General features: G+C 32.3%; 8 protein-coding genes across 8 annotated transcripts; 3 read left to right on the top strand and 5 right to left on the bottom strand.

The window, feature by feature from the left end:
* Nucleotides 1-216: 216 nt before the first annotated feature.
* On the bottom strand, nucleotides 217-2,478 carry TBLA0A04640 (uncharacterized protein; the record flags this gene model as incomplete). The annotated part of the gene is made up of 1 exon (XM_004177729.1): nucleotides 217-2,478. The coding sequence occupies one exon, from the start codon at nucleotides 2,476-2,478 to the stop codon at nucleotides 217-219; it is 2,262 nt and encodes a 753-aa protein (XP_004177777.1).
* Nucleotides 2,479-2,924: 446 nt separating this feature from the next.
* Nucleotides 2,925-4,214, bottom strand: FUN26 (nucleoside transmembrane transporter FUN26; the record flags this gene model as incomplete). The annotated part of the gene is made up of 1 exon (XM_004177730.1): nucleotides 2,925-4,214. The coding sequence occupies one exon, from the start codon at nucleotides 4,212-4,214 to the stop codon at nucleotides 2,925-2,927; it is 1,290 nt and encodes a 429-aa protein (XP_004177778.1).
* A 430-nt stretch (nucleotides 4,215-4,644) lies between these two features.
* CCR4 (CCR4-NOT core exoribonuclease subunit CCR4) lies at nucleotides 4,645-7,335 on the bottom strand (the record flags this gene model as incomplete). The annotated part of the gene is made up of 1 exon (XM_004177731.1): nucleotides 4,645-7,335. The coding sequence occupies one exon, from the start codon at nucleotides 7,333-7,335 to the stop codon at nucleotides 4,645-4,647; it is 2,691 nt and encodes an 896-aa protein (XP_004177779.1).
* Nucleotides 7,336-8,317: 982 nt separating this feature from the next.
* On the bottom strand, nucleotides 8,318-9,391 carry ATS1 (Ats1p; the record flags this gene model as incomplete). Its single annotated transcript, XM_004177732.1, has 1 exon — nucleotides 8,318-9,391. The coding sequence occupies one exon, from the start codon at nucleotides 9,389-9,391 to the stop codon at nucleotides 8,318-8,320; it is 1,074 nt and encodes a 357-aa protein (XP_004177780.1).
* Nucleotides 9,392-9,670: 279 nt separating this feature from the next.
* On the top strand, nucleotides 9,671-12,802 carry FUN30 (DNA-dependent ATPase FUN30; the record flags this gene model as incomplete). The annotated part of the gene is made up of 1 exon (XM_004177733.1): nucleotides 9,671-12,802. One exon carries the CDS (start codon nucleotides 9,671-9,673, stop codon nucleotides 12,800-12,802), a length of 3,132 nt encoding a protein of 1,043 aa, XP_004177781.1.
* Nucleotides 12,803-13,286: 484 nt separating this feature from the next.
* On the top strand, nucleotides 13,287-14,732 carry GSH2 (glutathione synthase; the record flags this gene model as incomplete). Its single annotated transcript, XM_004177734.1, has 1 exon — nucleotides 13,287-14,732. The coding sequence occupies one exon, from the start codon at nucleotides 13,287-13,289 to the stop codon at nucleotides 14,730-14,732; it is 1,446 nt and encodes a 481-aa protein (XP_004177782.1).
* A 195-nt stretch (nucleotides 14,733-14,927) lies between these two features.
* Nucleotides 14,928-15,833, bottom strand: TBLA0A04710 (uncharacterized protein; the record flags this gene model as incomplete). The annotated part of the gene is made up of 1 exon (XM_004177735.1): nucleotides 14,928-15,833. One exon carries the CDS (start codon nucleotides 15,831-15,833, stop codon nucleotides 14,928-14,930), a length of 906 nt encoding a protein of 301 aa, XP_004177783.1.
* A 1,280-nt stretch (nucleotides 15,834-17,113) lies between these two features.
* PSK2 (serine/threonine protein kinase PSK2) lies at nucleotides 17,114-20,902 on the top strand (the record flags this gene model as incomplete). The annotated part of the gene is made up of 1 exon (XM_004177736.1): nucleotides 17,114-20,902. One exon carries the CDS (start codon nucleotides 17,114-17,116, stop codon nucleotides 20,900-20,902), a length of 3,789 nt encoding a protein of 1,262 aa, XP_004177784.1.
* Between the last annotated feature and the right edge of the window lie 480 nt (nucleotides 20,903-21,382).

Here is a 21,382-nt window from a genome sequence, read left to right on the forward strand (position 1 = left end):
TAATATAATTTACTAATAATTTTATTTTTAATTTTTATTGTTTTTGTGCACATTATAAATATATATATATGTAATTAATTATATATTTTCTAAAATTTCAAAACGTGATACAGATTTTTTTTTTCTTTTAATATTTGCTTGCCAATTGGAAAAAAAAGTTATGAGTTAAAGTCTGTGTAAAACGTATAATTTTGATTAATTTCGTGGAGGTGTGATCTAAAATTTATCTTCAGCCATATCCCATTTTGGTAACCAAGCTAAGTAGCTATATTCCTTGGCAGGACCTTCCATACCAAAGGAAATTGGAGAGAATAGGTAGAAGATATACATAATAGCTGCATAATAAGCCCCAAAAATGGCAGCTCTAATTAAACAACCATTCTTTCTATGAGATACCCATTGAGTACCGATTTCGAAGAAGTATACTAAAACAATTAATGCAAAGTATAAAGCTGGTAAGTAATGGTGAACATAGGTGACTCTAGCCATGATAATAAATGGCATGAAATGTAGACCCCAACCAAACATTGGATAGATACCACCCATTAAGAAAGTGTTAACGTTCTTTGCATCAGAGTAATCTTTGTATTGTCTTTGCCATCTTAAAGTTAAAATAATAAAGAAAGCCATAAACCCAAAAACTGCAGCGGTGGAAGGCCAAGTAGTTGCTGGAGAACCTAATAAGAAGTATTTTGGATTATCATCACCCCAACCACATAATCTTAAACCAATGTTTAAGGTTGGCCATTGCCAAGCAGCAGAAGATAATCTATCGAATTTGTCAGATTCTGGGACTAAAGCATTGTTAGTAGCCATCATAGCTAAATTTAAGTAAACAAAATCTGTAAAGAAGTTAGTCTTTGGATATTTGAAACCTTCTGTTGATTCTGGAAGTTTTTCATTTTCGTGGGTTTCAATATTCCACCAAGTTCTCTTATCGCGTTTAAATGGAGATGGAACACAAGCAACTTCAGACTGTCTAAAACCCCATTCAGGTAAATTGGCACCAGTTTGACTCAAGTAACAGCCTAATTGTTTATGTCTTAAACGGAAAGAAGTAGTTAATGGATGTAATCTGGTCTTATCTTCTTTACCTTTTTGGTTAACAACTTCGACAACCCAGTAGTCCTTTTCATCACCAATAGTAGAATTACCATAACCAGACACTTCGAATGAGGTTTGAGAAACAGCAGCTGGAATTTGGTGAGAGTGTAAATTTCTTCCAGTATTTAAATGGACAACTCTGTATGTAGCACCATCAACAACAAATTCATTTTCTTCTTCTTCTGAGTAATCTGGTTGATCCCAGACTCTTTTGAATAACCAATTATTGTTGCTATCTTTGTGACCATAACAGGTGATTTGTTGTTGTTTAGAACCTTCTGGGAAAGTTTGAACATGGGAATGTAATAAAGAACCACCTAAGGCTTGATTCTTCAAGGAGACGATAGATGAGCCAACAACGACATCACGAGGACCCTTACCGACTTCTGAACCGACCAAATTGGCTTGGAACAAAGAAGGCATTGTAGCATCACCTGTCCCAGAATGCCATAGTAAATCAAAATGAATCTTGAAGCAGATCATGAAAACTACTAATGGAATAAAGATTAAGCAGACGATTCTAGATAACCAATGGGCCCAGTAAGTTTTCCAAGTCATTTTTTTGTCGGCTAAGTAATTCCATAAATCCACAACGGTGTAGATACCAACTAAGGTAATGATGAATAAACCAACCATTTTAACAGAAATAGCACAACCCAAATTTAGACCAGTTAAAGCCATCCATTTCCACCATTTTCTAGAGAATGGATTTTTTCTTTGATTGTGGAACATAACAAAACAAAAGAAAGAAGAAAATGTGAAGAACAATAGCATAGAATCCAGTAAGATGAATCTACCTAAAGTAGCGTATGACGTTTCACATAAAACCAACAAAGTCAATAACCAAACAGATGGGAGAGAGAAACCAATTGCCTTACCAGTGAAGTAGGCTAATGGAACACATAAGGCTGAAAAAGATGCATTAAATAATCTCATTTTGATATAATCTAAGTAATCTGGGTAAAGTTCACCAGATGGGAAGTCCCAAGAACCATTGTAGCCAGCTAAATAACCAGAGAAACCGACTAACATCTTACCTAATGGTGGATGGACATCATGATAAAATTCATGTCTTAAATAATATGATCCAAATTTACCAAAATGGGCTTCATCCCAAACCACATGGTTATTGGCACCAATTTTATACATTCTTGTGAAAAATGCCAAACCAGTAAATACAATTGGCATGATAACAGCTTCAGCACATTTGAAGCTAGAGCAATTTTTTGTAGCTGGTGTAATTGCTTCTTTTTCTTTGGATAAGTCTTCTTTTTCTTCTACGCTATCATTGTCATTAATTTCTGGTAAAGTATCTTGGTCAAGCCCGTTACTGTCTTTGTTTAAAGCCTCCGTCCTTCTCAACTTGGAACTCATAGAGTCCATATTGTTAGGATCTTTATACCCAGTAGCTGATGACATGATCACTGTAGGTATTTTTGGTGGTATTTGGATAGTCAATTGTCTTCACTTTTTCTTTTCTTTTTGCAAATTAAAACGTAAATACAACACAAACGAAATTTGAATACGTGTTTTATTTATATAAAGGACAGTTTGAAATTCGTGGAACTGTTATTTTGTTCGAGAGTAAAATTTCCGTTAACTAGAGTCGCGTTTTCCATACGTGTGAAATTCGTGTGAAACGATGAAAGCCAGACCCGTAAATACTTAAAATAAACGTAGGAAAATAGTAATAGTTTTAGTCGTTGATAAATAATTAAAAGACAATAGTCATTAGAATATCATGTTAGATAAAATGGACGATATTTAATGAATGATTAATGCATATTATGTAGGATATGGAATATAGCTTGTGGAATTCGTTAAGATTGTGAATTGTTTGATAATATCGAGTTTACTGTAAAAGTAACTAGATAGCTCAGTAAACTTCCCAAAGCAAGACCAATAAATACAAAGATTGTAGTGAACCCTCCAGCAGCTTCTTTCTCTTCATCAGTTTCCAAGTATTCAGGTACTTTCATAAAGGCGATTGAAATAATATGTCCATTTGTGACACCAAAGATAAATTGTAAAAGCATGTAACAAATATCAGCAAATATTAGACTACTGTGTTTATGTCGGGAATTCAAAGTAGTAAATATAAAGAAAAGTGGAACAAGTATTATTCTCGATAATGAATAAATAAATGATTTCAATGCAGTAAAAGATGAAGATCTGAACATTGGTTTGTCGGCTATGATTCTTCCATAGACATCACCAATGTTCCAAATAATAAAAGCTAATGCGCTATACTTAGTATCACTCAAGTTGATACCCATTGACATGGTTGTAGAGGCAAATACTGGGAACGCCATTGTTATAATAAAAGTAAAAAGAATTGCCAATACTAGCCATTTCAACTTATAGTATAACGTATCGAATGGTACGTTAGTTCTTTCTGAGGAAACTGAGGTTTCGTTGGATAATAGTTTATCAGCAATAGAATTTTTTTTGAATAGAATAATACAAACTGTGCACACCATAGCGGTGGCTAATAAATAACAAATTATTCCAAACAGTCCTATATCATGATTATCATCGCCGAAAAAGGCAGCCATGAATAAAACCACGGATGGAGCTACACCTGCAATAGCTTGTCCAACTACAACTGCTTGACTATATTCGGAACCATATAAATTAGCAATGGCAAGAATACCATTTTGGCTTAATGCTGTACCTAGTGCACTACCTATAACTAATATCATGACAAAAAAGAATACGACAGCCATATTTAAACTTGAATGGACCACAGAAATCAGCGTAAAAAGAATAAATATTATTATTTCCCAAAATAACCCTGAGATTACCCTTTGTGAATAATTAAATTGGCGTTGTGCTAGCCATGTATTAAATATTAGTGATGCAATTGTAGATACTGTCATCATGGAACTAGTAAAATTTCTAGCCCAAATAGTATTAACAGAAAAGATTACATTTATGAAATATGTGGATGCACTTAATATACAGTTCCATGGCCAAAGAAGGCCAATACCTATGGTGAAGAATGTAAGATATGTTTTATTTTGTAATTTTTCATAAAAGCTAGCGTTTTCAAGCTTAGAATTTGGCTGTGTCTCCACTGTATGCGCCTGTAGAGGGTAATCTTCAGTCATATATATGTGTGTATAATAGGCTAAATAACTAATAAAATTAGTTAACGCGTTACTTGTATTTTATCATTTATTGTCCAATTTAAATTATATATCTTTAATATCTACATATTATTTAATTTTGTAATGGTAAGATGATTTTCCGAGGAAATGACGCGAAATTCCTTGAATTTATGACATCGAAAAATTGAAGTAATATTATATTATCATATCTCAGTTCGTGAAATTTATTTAAAATTAAAATATATAAATATATTTATGTACATATGCTACAAGGTAATGAAATTACATTTGAAAATGGTGGAACTGTTATGAAAACCATAAACAAAATGAATCAGTTGTATAATACAAAAGATGCCTGAAAATTGAAATAAATATAAATGAATGGCTGTCGGCAAGCCTGAATATATAAATATATAAGAGAATACGCATGCTATAATTTTCTACTACCGCCACTTCCTTTCATAAATTCATATCTCGCTAATAATGGTATATGGTCACTTGGGAATTTATCATTAGGGAAACCTATAAACTGTGAGACATACTCTGGATCGATTTTCCCTAATAAGCCTCGGACACGTAATGCTTGTGTAGAGTACCATATATAATCAATTACATCTGTAAAAGATGGTGTGAAGTTGGTAAATGGTAATTCACCAATATATCCATAACTTGATCTTAACGAGAGATTATGTGCATAATGTTTTTGGGAAATGAAACCATAATCTCTACCTTCAACATCTTCATGAGCTTCTACATGGCCTGTACTCAAAAGTTCATATACGGCTGAATCTAGGTAAGAATTCAAATCCCCACATATTATGATGGGACATTTCTTAACATCTTGTTTAGAATGAATATTAGAATGCTCTTTTAAAAGAGATTCTAAATGGTCTAATAATACACCCACTTGGAAAGTTTTAACATCGTTGAATTGAGGATCCCAATGAAGATGAGTAGTAACGATCCAGGTAACTTCTCCACTCTTTATATGTTGTAATTTCATGTATATAGCGACATTATCTTTGTTCATAGCACGATTTAAATAATCTTCAGTACGTTGGAAATTTTTATGTTTCATCCAAATACCACTGAAATCAACAGCTTCTTTAAATAAAACTTTGAATTCCGATTCTTTATAGAATATGCAGCACCCATCAACTTTCTTAGAATCTTTGGTTTGCATAGTTTTTGCTCTAGTTTTGGCATGGAATATACCTTTATAGCCATGTTTTTGTAAAAGTGGTTCCCAGAAATCATCATAAGTTCTTGATTCTACTTCTTGTAAACATAATATGTCACTTTTGAATGATAATATTTGATCCTTTAATTTATCGCGTCTATATTCCCAACTCAATGCCCAAGAAGGCGTATAACGATACATTTTTGGTGTTGCATAATGTTGACATAGGGTATTATAAGATAAAACTGTGAAACTTCTTTTTTCTAAATCGCGAGATAGATGAGAAGTTGCGTCTTCAATGGAATCATATTCAGTTTGAGGTTCACCATCAGTATTAATTTCAATAAATTTTCGATCTTTCATTAACGGAATATCTGGTCTATTATCTCTTAAATAAAAGATTAGTCCGGTAACTGATTTTTCGGTTAAGATTTTCAATAATTGTCTATCCAAAGGATTGCCTTCGCAACCTAAGAATTGTAAGCTACTTAAATTACCAAATTGCCACGGTAATGTTGAAACCATATTATCAAAGAAGTATAAGTATTTCAATTGATAACAAAACCCTAATTCATCAGGTAAAGCTGTTAATCTATTATATGACAAATCCAAAACCCTTAAGTTACTCAAACTTTTAATTTCTTTGGGCAATACAGTTAAGTTGTTACCATTTAAATATAATCTTGTTAGAAATTTATAATCAAATAAATTTTTATTGATATTAAATATTTGTAAATTGGAAAAATCAATCGCATGCCACAATTGAGCATCAGGTTTGGAATTCGAATTATCGACCATTTTAGTTTCATCTTCATCATCAGTGTCGATATTGTATTGAGATAATTTTTTGTGTTGTAAAAGAACAGACGGAGTACCAGGTGCATTATCTCTTAATTTAGTCAATTCCAATTTTGGAGTGGAAGGAGTGGATATGTTGCTATTTGTGGTAGAAGTTGCAGCACCATTAGTGTTTGGTTTACCATTGGAAGTATCCTTGGAAGTGTCAGCTGCCATTTCCATTAAAAGCTTTTTAGTACGGTCAACTAAGGATAGAGAGGCCTCTGAGATCTGTGGTTGAGAATTTGCTAAAGTTTGATGTAATTGAGCCGCATCATTCATTTGAGTAGTAGGTTGTGGTGCTTGGCCCATTGATTGTTGGGGTTGTAAAGGTTGTTGTGATTGTGATTGTTGCTGTTGTTGTTGTTGTTGCTGTTGTAGTTTAATCTGTCGTTGATGTTGATTAACTATATATTTTTTCATAGCATTTTGTCTAGCATATACATTTGGTTGACCAACAGATTGCATTGAAATGGAATGTAGCTGTAATTGAAGTTTCCAGATGGGATTGTTTAATAATTGAGGATCTTCCAAATGAGGATGGAAAAGTGGATTATTAGCATTTTGACTAATCGATGCAGCTGTTGAACCATTCAAAAGGCCTGGCTGGGTTTCTGTCTTAATTGGAACAGGAGTTGATCCTGAGTTATTCATTGTTGCGGTAGCTGCTGCTGCTGCTGCCGCCGCCGCCGCCAACGCTGCAGGTGGGATATTATTCCCATTATTCCCTACATGATTCATAAATTGTCCTCCACTATCATTAAAATTCATACCAGGTGGTGGAATACCACTCATTGCTGGATTAATTTGTAATTGTTGGTTCATATTAGCTGGGGTTTGTGTCCTAAGTAGGTTTTGTTGCTGTTGCTGTTGCTGTTGTTGTTGCTGTTGCTGTTGCTGTTGCTGTTGCTGTTGCTGTTGCTGTTGCTGTTGCTGTTGCTGTTGCTGTTGCTGTTGCTGTTGCTGTTGCTGTTGTTGTTGTTGCTGTTGTTGTTGTTGTTGAGTTTGGCTATGTTGCTGCTGTTGCTGCTGTTGGTTTTGACTATGTTGCTGTTGCTGTTGTGACAGCAGGCCTGGATAGCCCATTAGTGATGGCGTATTCATCTAAAACAAAACGGAAAACAATTGTAAAGCGACGTTATTTGTAAATCAAAATGAGGAATTTATAGATGTAAAATTTTTAAACTCAAATATTATAAAACAGCTATGACAAAATCCGTCTGAATGATCTTAGTGGATGAATATGCTTCCAGAATCGAAGAATTACACTCTTTCAGAACTAGCGTATCGTTGGATAGATTATTTGTATTAATTGATATCTGGCAATGCTATAGCTTCCAGTGACTCACTTTGGCAAATATTTCCCTTTGAAAATCACTAACAATAGAGTCTATACGTGTTTAACTTTTTTTTCAAACCTACTTCTATAAATTCCCGGCTTGTAGTTTATTTTCGTTATTTTGGTTGTCCGTATCCCCTTCGAAATTTTCACCGAGTTGCCACACGTCGTCTAAAATGACAAAGCACGTGATTGTTTCAGTTAATGAAGAAAAGCAGATCGTTAAAAATGTGTCAAAGGGTGGTAACTATATTGTGAATAAAGCATCAAGTAGTGCTATATAACTTTATTGTACTCTTGATTGGCATTTAGTTTATATACGGCACGTGTGATAAAAAGAAAGTATCGATATGTATATATATATATATGCCAAACACAAAGCGTGGTAATATAATGGAACTAGCAGTAAATAAATCTGTGATGAGAGTATACTTGAATAGACGGGGCTTCTTGATAGGGCAAGCTACAAATTCAGTGTCTGTTGAGCCTAGTGTGAACTGTGCGCTCGCAAATGTTATTAGTCTTCCTTACTTGATTAAATAATTAACTTAATTCCACTTTTCATTTATAAAAAAAAGAAAAAAAAATGGGGTATAAATTTTACTTCTTATACTGCTGAGATAGGGCCACAGAATTACTGTGCGATAGATTAATAATTATGTCAATCAAGTAAAGTTTTATCCAGTATGTTCAAAGTCCTGTAGTAATTTTTTACATCAAATGAAAATTATCAACTTTACTACATTGTTAAACCCAAATCCATGTAGTAGCACATCCACCATATACAAATGGTTCCTTCTTGCATTTAAATATCATATTAGGAGGACTGGAGATATTTGATTGATCATTAATATGTATTGAAGTTTGAACTTCAGTTGGTCCATTAAGGATTCCACAATTCCCATGTTCAGCCCAACCCCAGCACCAAACTTCAAAGAAATCTTCTCTTTTGGTCACTAAAATACCGTGTTCACTGCCTGCCACAAATTTTATTACGTTATCTCTATCAAATTTTGTATTATCAAATAATTGATTATACCTATTGTTACCATATGACTGTATTTGGTTTGCTGTTTGAAGATGTATCGATGTCCACATACAGTGGATACCTAGAATATCTTTTTTGGTTCGGTTCTTTAGATCAAATGATTGAGGAACATTGCCAGTTAATTTCACAAGATTTCTTTGATCATCGATAAAAGCAAAAAAATCCTTGCCCATTGCTACTTCCTGAATTGTTGTGTTAGAACTTTCCCACAAGACTGTAGGTTTTTCGACTTTTCGTGATTTGGGGCTCAGCAGTTGGCATTTGGTATTAGCACCCCACCCGTATATTATCGAGCCATATAATGAATTATCAACTACTACAAAATTTTGTAGGGAACCATATAGTTTCACAGTATTTCCTTGTTTGAATTTCATCACACTAACCCATTTATTTTCAGTAGATACAACCCCAGATCCAAGACCCAGTTCACCCTTAAAGCCTTTACCCATTATCAATAATTCATTCCCCTCGGTAAGTATAAGGGTGGAGGTCCAGCTGCATGCAATATCTTTCACTTTAACATTACATTGTAACTTGTTAAACTGTGCTAATACCTTTTCAGGTAATCCTAATTGACTCTCATTATTATCACCAGTCCCATAGATCGATCCATTCGAGTCCAATAATATTGTATGATTACCTCCACAATTTAATTTCTTGATCTTGTTGAGTGACTCAGGTAAAGGAACTTCTTGTAACGCTATAATATCTTCCCTATGAGATAATCCCAGTTGCCCTTGGCCATTTGATCCCATACAATATAGCCGGCTCATATTATATCTTTGTCCTATGTAATATGGTGTAGTTTGTAATTTGGTGTATCATATTTATTTCCTATGTTCCTAAATTTTCAAGCTCATCGATGAGATCGCGTAAAGAATTTTTGACTTTTGTTTTTTTTCAGTCTACCTCTTATATAACGGAAAATATTAAATAGATATGGCATTTTCTATAGATCAAAATAAATTTATCTTCTTATTACTAGGTTTTATATTCCTAGTTGAAGGGGCTATCCTACTAAATATATATCCTTGTAATAGCTAGATACAAAGATGGATCATGATGATAACGAAATTCAGGTTCCAGGAACGTCCTCTCCAGTAAAGTATAATTATAGGCTTGATTCATCATCACCTTTGAAACCTGAAGTCGAAAATCAAAAGTTCAAAGCACAAGTATTAAGGGATAAATTCTCTTTTGTTCCAAATGCTAATAATACTCCAGGAGCCACTGATCCTGTAAAGACAGATCTGGAATTAAAGCAATTAGAAGAAGAGTTTAAAGATTTTTCACCAGGGTTGGTTCATGCAGTTTTTAGATCAAATTCATGGAATGTGGATCTGACAAGAGGTAGATTAAATGGCATTCGTAAAAAACGAACTGGTTGGTCATGGAATGCTTCTTTTAAAAGAGAAAACGAGTCCATCAAAAAGCCAAAGAAATCAGGAAGATTGCCTTCAATCAAGAATGATGTGTTTAAAGCTGATCCATCTTCAAAAATTACCGTTGATAAACAAAAGACCTCCATATTTGATAGATACTCTAGTGTGATGAGTCAAAATAATCGTAAAATCCCTAGCAAAATTTATTCAGAAGATGATGATGAGGATGATCTACCAGTGATACGCAAAAAGAGGAAGTTAGTTAGAGCTGATGTACTTTCAAATAAACAACCTACACGATTAGATAAAGCTAAAAATAAAATATTAAACATGAGAACGGAAAGACTTCTTAATCAAGATGGGGATGCTGCGGAAAATGATGATGATGATGAATTAAGTGCTGATGATGATATAAGTGGTGAGGAATATGAAGAACGTGTTGTGGAACTCAATATAGATGACCAGGTTTTGACATTTATTAATACAGCATTGGCTGCAGATTTAGCCAATTTATCTGATGCGCCAATTGAAAAAGCTAATGTTATTATTTCAATGAGGCCATTTTCAAGTTTAGATGAATTTAGTAAAAAAGAATTTTTAACTGAAAAAGAAAAGGCTGCCAAAGCTAAGAACCCTAAAAAAAAAGGTGGCAGAGGATCTTCCAAAAAAAATGAAAGTGAAAGGTACATAGAAAAGATTACACAATCTATTCGTGGGTATAACGCTATCGATTCTTTAATTAAGAAGTGTTCATCCTACGGTGATACCTTGGCTTCACAAATGAAGCGTTGGGGTGTGAATTTTTCTGATGCTAATAATGGAGCAGATTTAGATTTTATGTGTGTTGACTCTGATGCAGCTATTGTCGAAGAATTTGATGAATCAGACGTTAATAGTGCTTCATCTACACCAGCACCTACTTTGCTGCCAAAGCCAACAGTAGAAAAGAAGATCAAAACACTAGGTAGTGATGAGGAAGACTTTGAAGATTTTGAGGATTCTGAGGAAGATGAAGAATACGGAGTTACAGTGAACAGAAGAAGAAATATTCAGCTTAATAGACGTGCGTCTCCACAAAGGAAAGCATTAATTAAGTTTTTTAAGGGTAAACCAAGGCTTCTTGCTCCAGAAATCTCACTAAAAGATTATCAACAGACTGGTATTAATTGGTTGAATCTGCTATATCAGAACCAAATGTCGTGTATTTTAGCTGACGATATGGGTTTAGGTAAAACATGTCAGGTTATATCCTTTTTTGCATATTTAAAGCAGATTAATCAAGCTGGTCCACATCTAGTTGTTGTTCCTTCGTCCACTTTAGAAAATTGGCTAAGAGAATTCCAAAAATTCGCACCATCTTTAAAGATTGAGCCATACTATGGTTCACAACAAGAAAGAGCGGAATTACGAGGTATTTTGGAACAAAATGAAGGTCAATATGACGTTATTGTAACAACTTATAACTTAGCTGCTGGTAATAAGTACGATGTATCATTTTTAAGAAGCCGTAACTTCAATGTAATTGTTTATGATGAAGGTCATATGTTAAAAAATTCCATGACCGATAGATTTGCTAAATTAATGAAAATTGCCGGTAACTTCAGATTGCTTTTAACTGGTACACCATTACAAAATAATCTAAGGGAATTGATGTCATTATTGGAGTTCATTATGCCATCCATATTTGAATCTAAAAAGGAATCCTTAGCATCAGTATTCAAACAGCGTGCAAGAACCTCGGATAATAATAAAGATTACAATCCACTTTTGGCTGAAGAGGCCATTACTAGAGCTAAAACAATGATGAGGCCGTTTATCTTAAGAAGACGTAAGGACCAAGTATTAAAGCATTTACCAAAAAAACATAAGAAAATTGAATTTTGCGATATGACTGACCTTCAAAAAGATATTTATCATAAACAAATAAGTTCGGTTATTGAACATAAAAGAATGATTAAAGAAGATTTATTACCGGAGAATAAAAAGGAAAGAGCCAAAATTCTAGCATCGGGTTCGAATAATTTGATTATGTCACTGAGAAAGGCATCAAATCATCCCCTTTTATTTAGGCATATTTATGATGATAAAAAAATTACTAAAATGAGTGATGCAATTTTAGACGAACCAGAATATATGGAAAATGGTAATAGAGAATATATTAAAGAAGATATGAGTGTTATGAGTGACTTTGAGCTTCATTTATTATGCTGTAATTTCCCAAATACTTTAAAGAAGTTTACAATTAAAAATGACGAATGGATGAACTACTGGGAAAGTTACATTATTAACAAAATTATTGAAAAAATAATTATTGGAAGACAAGAAAAAGTATTAATATTCTCGCAATTCACTCAAGTGTTGGACATTTTAGAAAAAGTGTTATCTACTTTAAATTATAAATTTTTAAGATTAGATGGTTCCACTCAAGTCAATGATAGACAGTCCTTAATTGATAAATTTTATGAAGACAAAGAAATTCCAATCTTCATATTATCTACAAAAGCAGGTGGGTTTGGTATTAATCTTGTCTGTGCCAATAACGTCATTATCTTTGATCAAAGTTTCAACCCTCATGACGACAGGCAAGCTGCTGATAGAGCTCATCGTGTAGGTCAAACAAAAGAAGTTAATGTAAGTATATTAATCACAAAGAATTCCATTGATGAAAAAATCTACGAGCTGGCTCAAAATAAGCTTGCATTGGATCAGCATATTAGTGAAGATGATCCTAAGAATCTAGAAGCAATGAATAGTAAAGTAAGTGATATGTTGGAAGATATTATATATGAAGAAAATAAGTAAAAATCGGACATTATAGGAAATTAGTAGTCGTATTCCTCATTTTCACTGTGGCAAATTGTAATCTATATATTAATATTTGTATATTATTTAATTTATTCACGCATTAATAGTGCTGTCATATTACTATGCTTCCTAACGGTTAAACTATATTATATTCTTTTATTTGAAGTTATTCAAAATATTAAAGATATATTGTAAATAAGCATATAATCAATTGTTTTACAGTAATAACCATTACCCTTATTGAAAAGTGATATATTTTAACATCCTGAAATTTGCCTTACTAATCAACTTACGGAATTTGCAACGCGTTGTATTGAGTAAAATTAGGAAATTTCAAAGGTAAGAAATTATGGGTTAGAACAAGCAGAAGGAAATCAAACCATTATTTATAAAGCCAAGTGAGGTCTTTATTTAAACTTCTGTAATAATTTAAACTAGATGAAATAGTGAACTTACATCAAACCACTTTTAACTCGAAAAAATGACAGCCCCATTACCTGAATTTCCAGGGCTATCAAAAGAAGCTATTAAGCAAACTATATTACCGGAAGTTTTTCAATGGTCTTTGGCTAATGGATTAATTATGTACCCAGCTGGTTTCTCGCCAGAATCAGCCTCTATTACACCAATTAGTTTATATCCAACTCCTATTCGTAAGGATTGTTTCCAAGATGCCATTGATGTTCAAAAGGCTTACAACAAATTATATGCTAAAATTTCTCAAAACTCTGCAGACAATTGGTTGACACAAAGAATGGAAGAATTTGCAGATGCTGATCCAGAATTTACTGGCAAATTATGGGCTTTGTATTTAGAGGTCAAGAAGATTGGGATATCTCAAAAGTTGAAATTGGGTGTATTTAGATCAGATTACCTTGTTGATCAAAAATCCAAACAAATTAAGCAAGTAGAGTTTAATACTGTTTCTGTTTCATTTGGTGGTTTGTCTTCAAAAGTAGGGGAACTGCACCAATTTTTGAACGATACTGGTAAGTACAGCCCTAGGGGATTGCCATTTTATTTAAATGAAATTCCGGTTTCAGCATCATCGCAATTACTGGCAGATGGTCTTGCAGCGGCTATAAAAAAATATGATGGTTCTAATGCTATTGTTGTATTTATTGTTCAACATAATGAAAGAAACGTTTTCGATCAAAGGATTTTAGAATATAATTTATTTAAAGCATACAATATTAAATCCATTAGATTAACCATTGATCAAATTCATACTCATACAAAAATGGATGAAACTAGCAAGCGATTATTTTTATCATCTACTAACGAAGAGATAGGTTTGGTATACTTCCGCTCTGGCTATACTCCGAACGATTTTGTTACAGAACAAGACTGGAAGAATAGATTACAATTAGAAGTAAGTTACGCTATTAAGGCGCCAGATTTGTTAACACAATTATCTGGTGCAAAAAAAATTCAACAAATGTTAACAGATGAATCTCAATTAGAACGATTTATCTCGGATGATAAAATAAGAGATCGATTGATGAAAACATTTGTAAAAATTTATCCTCTGGATAATACTCCACTTGGTATAAAGGGTAAGAAGCTTGCATTTGAATCACCTGAAAACTATGTATTGAAACCTCAACGAGAAGGTGGTGGTAATAACATCTACAAAGAAGATATACCAACATTCCTATCAAAATTAAAAGAAGATGAATGGGAAGCTTATATCTTAATGGAATTGATTGATACCTCTGTACATGACAATATTCTAATACGTGGAAGTGAAATATTTCATGAGCCTATCATTAGTGAATTAGGAATTTATGGTTGTATATTATTTGATGATGAAAATATATATACAAATGATTATAGCGGATGGTTATTAAGATCGAAATTTAGCTCCTCCAATGAAGGTGGGGTTGCTGCTGGTTTTGGTTGTGTAGATAGTGTGGTATTATATTGAGCATATTCTAAATAGTCATTCAATTTTCATTTATAATAAATACATATCTTGTGTAATCGAACTGGTAAAAAAAATGAAATAGAAAATAAAAACAGAGCTAGAATTTATAAATTAATGCAGTTATATATATAAATATATATTGAGATATATAAAGATGTATGTATATGATAAAAAAAATGTTATTGTTAATAGAGGTTAATTCAATTCTTCTCTCTTAATCCCCCACATAACGGCCGCTAATGTGTTACTACATAATGCAAAACCAGAAACTATTGGTATGGATTCAATTATGGCACATGAAAGCCCAAAGGCAGTATATGAACCAAAATTTTCATATAAATGTTCATACCTTTGAATATTATTAACTCCTCTTAGTCTTAAATATTTTGAAACATAAATTCTAGTAATTACAGGAGAAATAACAATATTGAAAAATAATGGGCCAAATAAAGGGATAGTTGAAAAAGTCATCAATACTAATAAAACAATAGTTCCACAAGTATACTTGATTAATTTGGAAGGGAATTCATAAAGCCAGTAATATGTAGAGAAAAAGGGTATGTAATATTTAACAGGTATCTTTGTAAAACTTTTAGGGACTCCATGGACATTCAAATATTTCATAACCAATTTATTATTATAGTGAGCCATTCTCATATACATCATTGTTAGCATATTAATATGAATAAATGAATGTAAAATAACAATTAAAATACCTGGAGGACCCAAAATTCCGAATAATGCAATATACATGGGTGTGATCGTTGCCCAATAAGCAAATCCGGTTAATGAAAACATTAATAAATAACCAGTAAGCATCCATAACGATATCATTGAATATTCTGGTAGATTTTTTAATAATTCATGACAACCTCTAAAGGGGTATGCAAGGGAATAGCCATCTAATACTCCGGGGAAAAAATTAACCAAACTTGATATATATCTTTCTGAGAGCTGTTTTGCCTCTTTCTTGTAAACTTTCGAATAATATTCCTTTATTGAAAGTTCAACATTTGGATGTTTCTCAAAGATTTGGTTTGTGTCATATTTATAAATCAAAGATCCCAGTCCAGTAAGAGCTAATGTTCCAACGAAACTCATTTTTTTAGAATATTAATTTGTGAAGGTATGAAATTTCTGAAACTGTACTTTGGTTTCTCGATTTACCTTCCTAGTTTGTAAAATTCCAAATATTATTGAGTTTACAAAGAGAGATTTTAAGGTTTTAGTTTATGTATTTTATATTTTTTACTTATACATTTTTCCTATCTCGCCACAAAATATTTTGTGTCGCAAAAAACAAGATAATGAAAATTTAGTGAAATCTCAAAAAATGGCTACTACATCACTTTACCTTTATAATACACTATCTAGAAGATGAATTTTATACTCTGAGTGGTTGCAATAGATAAGTTGTTTTTAAAAGATTTTAAAAAAAAAAAAAAAAAAAATTTTTAAAAGAACTGAATGAAGCAATTTATCATCTTAACTTTCTTGAAACAAAATAAAGATACCTTATCGAATCCTTTCTACCGTCTTGTTCCAGATATTAGGCCTTAAAAACTTGAATATTATTGAAAAGAAGCAAGTTACCAAATATCTTATGCTATCCTGTCACTAGTTTTATTTTCCAGCATATTCTGGCACATTTTCCTATCATTATTCACGAAGGAGGGATTCACGCAATTATTACTTTTCCGGAAAAATCTATTTGCGAATGCGAATTTTCACTAGCCGTCATCACCAAAAAAAATTAAGGCGGAGTTTAGAGAAGAATATGTAGAAATTTAAATGGGTGAAAATAGTGCTATTTATCAATTTGAATAAAAAATTTGTTAACACATCTGGCTTTTGTGGGAAAATATATATTCCATAGTGGCTTATATAGATCAACATTGATCGGTTAAAGGTATAACAATCTACAACCTTCTTTTGTAGTCTTTTGCTTCTGCAGTATTATTGATTTCTTTATATTCCATTGTTAGACATATAAGCTTCAAACTCCACAATTTAAAAAAAAGACGCAAATTATATATTTGCCAAAATTAGTCAGCCTTTATTGTATTTGCTAAAATTCCAGTTACATACACTACATACCGGGTATTTTGTCTAGTCTCTGTCTCTTTTACTTTTGAAAATATCATTTCTTTAAATAGTTGGATTTTCTATTCTTTCAACAAAACAAGCAAGTGTGATTTAGATTTTCCAAGAAAATTTCCCCTTTTCCTAATCATATAAATACACAGTGAAATATTGCTGAATTTTATCGTTATTCAAGCTTATATTTCATATATTAAAATACAGGATAGCTAGATAAATTTTAAGCAATTTTTTTAAATACAAAGACAAACACACTGGGTATTTAAAATCCAATTAGTAGTATGTCATTTTATCGTTCACCATCTGATTCACATAGTTCGTTCTTTAGTAATAAAAAGATACAAGCTAATAATAATGAGGAAGCTAGCTCTTCTACCGTTGATGAAATTAATCAGTCTCAAAATGATATAGTTACTTCTTCAAATAATGAGGAATCTTCTTCGCCTAACAGTAAAATTTCGGAGAATGTTGAGACTGAAAGTACTGTTCAAAATACAGCATCTCTCGAATCAGATACATTTCATACTTTCCAAAATAATATTAATGAATTTGTTCGTCCACCAAGAATTGAAGCTCAATCTCGGGCATCTTCAATTGTATCAAGTTCAACTATTTCTACTGAACCGGATATGAATGAACTATTGGCTTTACCAAATGACTCTACACATATGTACTCTTATAATCCATTATCTCCAGATGCCTTATCATTAAGATTAAACATTTTGAAAAGGTCTCTGGAGTCATTAATAACTAATCCAGAAGTAACAAGTCATTCAGAGCAAAATGACAAATTAGAATGTCAGTTTAATAATAGTTTCAAAGATGGCTCATCGAATTTTGAGCATGTCCATGAAATTTCTTCAGTTAGTTCTTCTGTGAGCTCTTCCAGCAAAGGAAAGCCTAAGTGGGAAAAAAGCTATGATATCTTAAGATCTCAATATGACTCTCCTATTCCAAAAATGTTCACAGATAAGCAGCCCATATTGGAACGATCAGTATCCACATTTGCTCCACATCCCCAATTCGCCTCGAATTCACCAAAAAGACGTGTTTCAATTGGCAGTTATTTACCCTCTCATGATGAGCTTCATTGCATTTTTTATAATAATCCTTCAGCGCATCATTCCACAGAAATTGTAACCGCTGATAAATCAGATTTAGTTAATTTATTAAGACTTTTAAATGAAACTTTAGAAGGCCATCCTCCAATTGATGCCCAAGATTTGCATGGTATGTCATTATTTAATATAAACAAACTAAATCTAACAAAAGAAAATGCGAGAAGTATAAATTCAAATTTAAATAAAGCCTTACTAGATAGTTTAGCTGAACCTTTTTTCGTATACAACCAACCTTGTAATGATAGAAGTATTTCTAGTTTTGATGATGTGGGCGTATCATTACAGGCTGTTGATGAAACACAGATTCAAAATGATAATTTCTCAGATATTCTCCGACCACAGTTGAATTATGGTCGTATATTACGCCCCTTCACCTCAAACAAAAATGTTGTCTCAAGTGCAACTTTTACATGTTCTGAAGAATACCCTTGGAAATTTAAAGCTGTTAATGATTTAGCATGTTTAGCATTTGGTATATCGAAAAATGTTTTAAAGGCAATAAATTTACTAGATTTAATTCATATGGATAGTAGAAACTTTGTCTTGAATAGATTGCTATCTTCCGAAGGGCAAGAATCAGTTTTTACTGGTGAGATAGTTGCAATTGTCCAACCTAATCACGCAACTGATGATTTATTCTGGGCTTCTATTTGGGCAAAGAGGAAAAATGGTGTAATTGTTTGTGTTATTGAAAGAGTTCCCTGTGATTATATGGATGTTTTATTAAACATTAACGATTTTTCTGTAGATAGTGTTATCGGTGGTGAAGGATTATTGTGGCATGATATTGAGGCCATACCTCCAAAATCGGAAAGTATATCCCCACTGGAATGTTCACCTAAGGATACTACTCATATATTTGAAAGCAGGGAAAATTTAATGAAAACTCCAACAAAAAGTAAAAAATTAAAAGGTGTTAAATTTGCAAGTGAAGTCCATGATATTGCAACAATTAGTAGTAGTTTATCTCGCGAGATTACAAATGTTTTGGAAGGGTCTAGTTCTAATATAAATGATGATTTGTTACCATTACCTTTAAGAATTTCAAATCATGTCAACAAGATTAGATATTTTACGTTGAATCATTTAAGTTCAAATATACCATGTGCAGTATCTTCCTCGGTATTAGAAAACGAGTTGAAATTTAAGATACATAGTTTGCCATATAGTGCAGGTTTATTCATTATTGAATCTCATTCATATGATATTTTGAGTTGTAATAAATCAGTATCAAAAAATATATTTGGCTATGAAGAATCAGAACTAATTGGGAAACAAATTTCTTTCTTATTACCTAATTTTGGTAATATTATGGATTATGTTAGCATTCATTATCCAAAATTTGATGTTAAGCAAAGAAAAAATAAAGCTTTGGTTTTATCTGAACACTTTTTCAGAAAAATTCAAGCTGAAATGGATGGGAATACGAATGATTTCTATACTTCTGTTGGTATTGATGCATTGCATAGAGATGGTAGTTACATTAAAGTTGATTTTCAAATTAGAGTTTTATCAACTAATATTTGTGTCCTCTGGATTACTCATTCTAGGGAAGTTATTTTTACGAATTACAGTTCGACTACTTCACAATTGCAGATGTTAAAAGAAGAAGAATTGGCATTTACTAGTACAAGTTCAAGTTCTACAGTTTCTTCGAAACCTTCTTCGAAACCATCATCCAAGCCAACGTCTCAAAAATCTACTTGGAAAGTTCCTGTTGATACATTAAAAGATTTGAGTAAACTTTCTATAGATGAATCAGATGGTATTGTTAAACTATCAACTGTGTCACACAATGATTTGGTCAAAGACGATGATAGTTCTCTCAGTGAAAGTATGGTGATAAATGCAGTCAATAGGGCAGGACGTCAAAATAGTATACACACTATCAGTGATTTGGACCCTGCCAGTAAAGAGCGTTTCGCTAAAGTTTGTGTGGAGGATAAATCCCAATTTGTGAAAGAAAGTAACTTTAAAGTCGATGAAAGTCTTATAACAATTTTAAGGAAACCACCAAATAATAAGATTGATTCAGAGACTAGTGAAAATACAATATCAGATCTCAATAAGGAATATTCTCCGAACTCTGGATTAACTGCTACCTTCAGAGAAACTCCGCAGACCACAATTGGTGCTCAAAAAAGAACTAAGAAGATTACAGATTTTATAATCTTGAAAAAGATGGGTGAGGGTGCTTATGGTAAAGTTGATTTATGCTACCATAAGAAGGAAAAATATATCGTTGTAATTAAAATGATTTTTAAGGAACGTATCTTAGTCGATACCTGGGTTAGAGATAGAAAACTCGGCACAATTCCTTCTGAAATTCAGATTATGTCAACGCTCAATAAAACTTCCAACAAAAATATATTGAGCATTTTAGACTTTTTCGAAGACGATGACTATTATTATGTTGAGCAGCCAGTACATGGTAAGACGGGATGTATAGACTTGTTTGATTTAATTGAATTTAAGACAAACATGACAGAATTTGAAGCGAAATTGATCTTTAAGCAAATAATCTCCGGTATATCCCATCTGCATGAATCTGGAATTGTACACAGAGATATTAAAGATGAAAATGTGATCGTCGATGCTAAAGGTTTTGTGAAACTAATTGACTTTGGCTCTGCTGCATATGTGAAAAATGGTCCTTTTGATGTTTTCGTCGGTACAATCGATTATGCTTCACCAGAAGTTTTGCGTGGTGAAAAGTATGAAGGTAAACCTCAAGATATTTGGGCTTTAGGTATTCTACTATACACAATTGTATTTAAAGAAAACCCATTTTACAATATCGATGAAATTTTGGAAGGAGATATGAAATTTCCCGAAACTGAGAATATCAGTGCAAATTGTATCGATTTAATTAAATTAATATTAAATAGGTCGGCATTAGAGCGTCCGTCTATAACTGATATTAGTGAGCATGAATGGCTAAGGGTATAATCGAAATTTAAAATAGCATATTTTCTGTTGCATAATTTTTTTTTATTATTTGGTACTTTAATTACTTATAGACACTCTTATAGATTAATAATTTTTATTAGCACTACTGTATTGATATATATATATAATATTTCGAATATTTTTTTGAAATGAATACTGTTATTCAATCTTTTTTCAATGTTTTTTTATATTTTGTTGACCAATTATTCAAATACGTTATTTATTTACATTAATTCACCAAATCATTAAAAGAAAGAAATTTTAACTGTCCTTTTCAAAACAGATGAATTTTCTACGTATATTATTTGGGTAAGACTTTAATTCAATATTAAATATTTTCTTACATAAGAATAATGGAGAACCCAATACAATTTGTAATGGTTAATTAGATTCCTTTTTTAGAATTCTTCTAGCAATATATTTTTGGCTGGTGTCTTCTTTATAGCTTTGTATTATGTTCGAGTAGATGCATATTTTTGA

Source organism: Henningerozyma blattae, chromosome 1, assembly GCF_000315915.1.
Source record: "Henningerozyma blattae CBS 6284 chromosome 1, complete genome".
Classification (NCBI taxonomy): Eukaryota; Fungi; Ascomycota; class Saccharomycetes; order Saccharomycetales; family Saccharomycetaceae; genus Henningerozyma; species Henningerozyma blattae.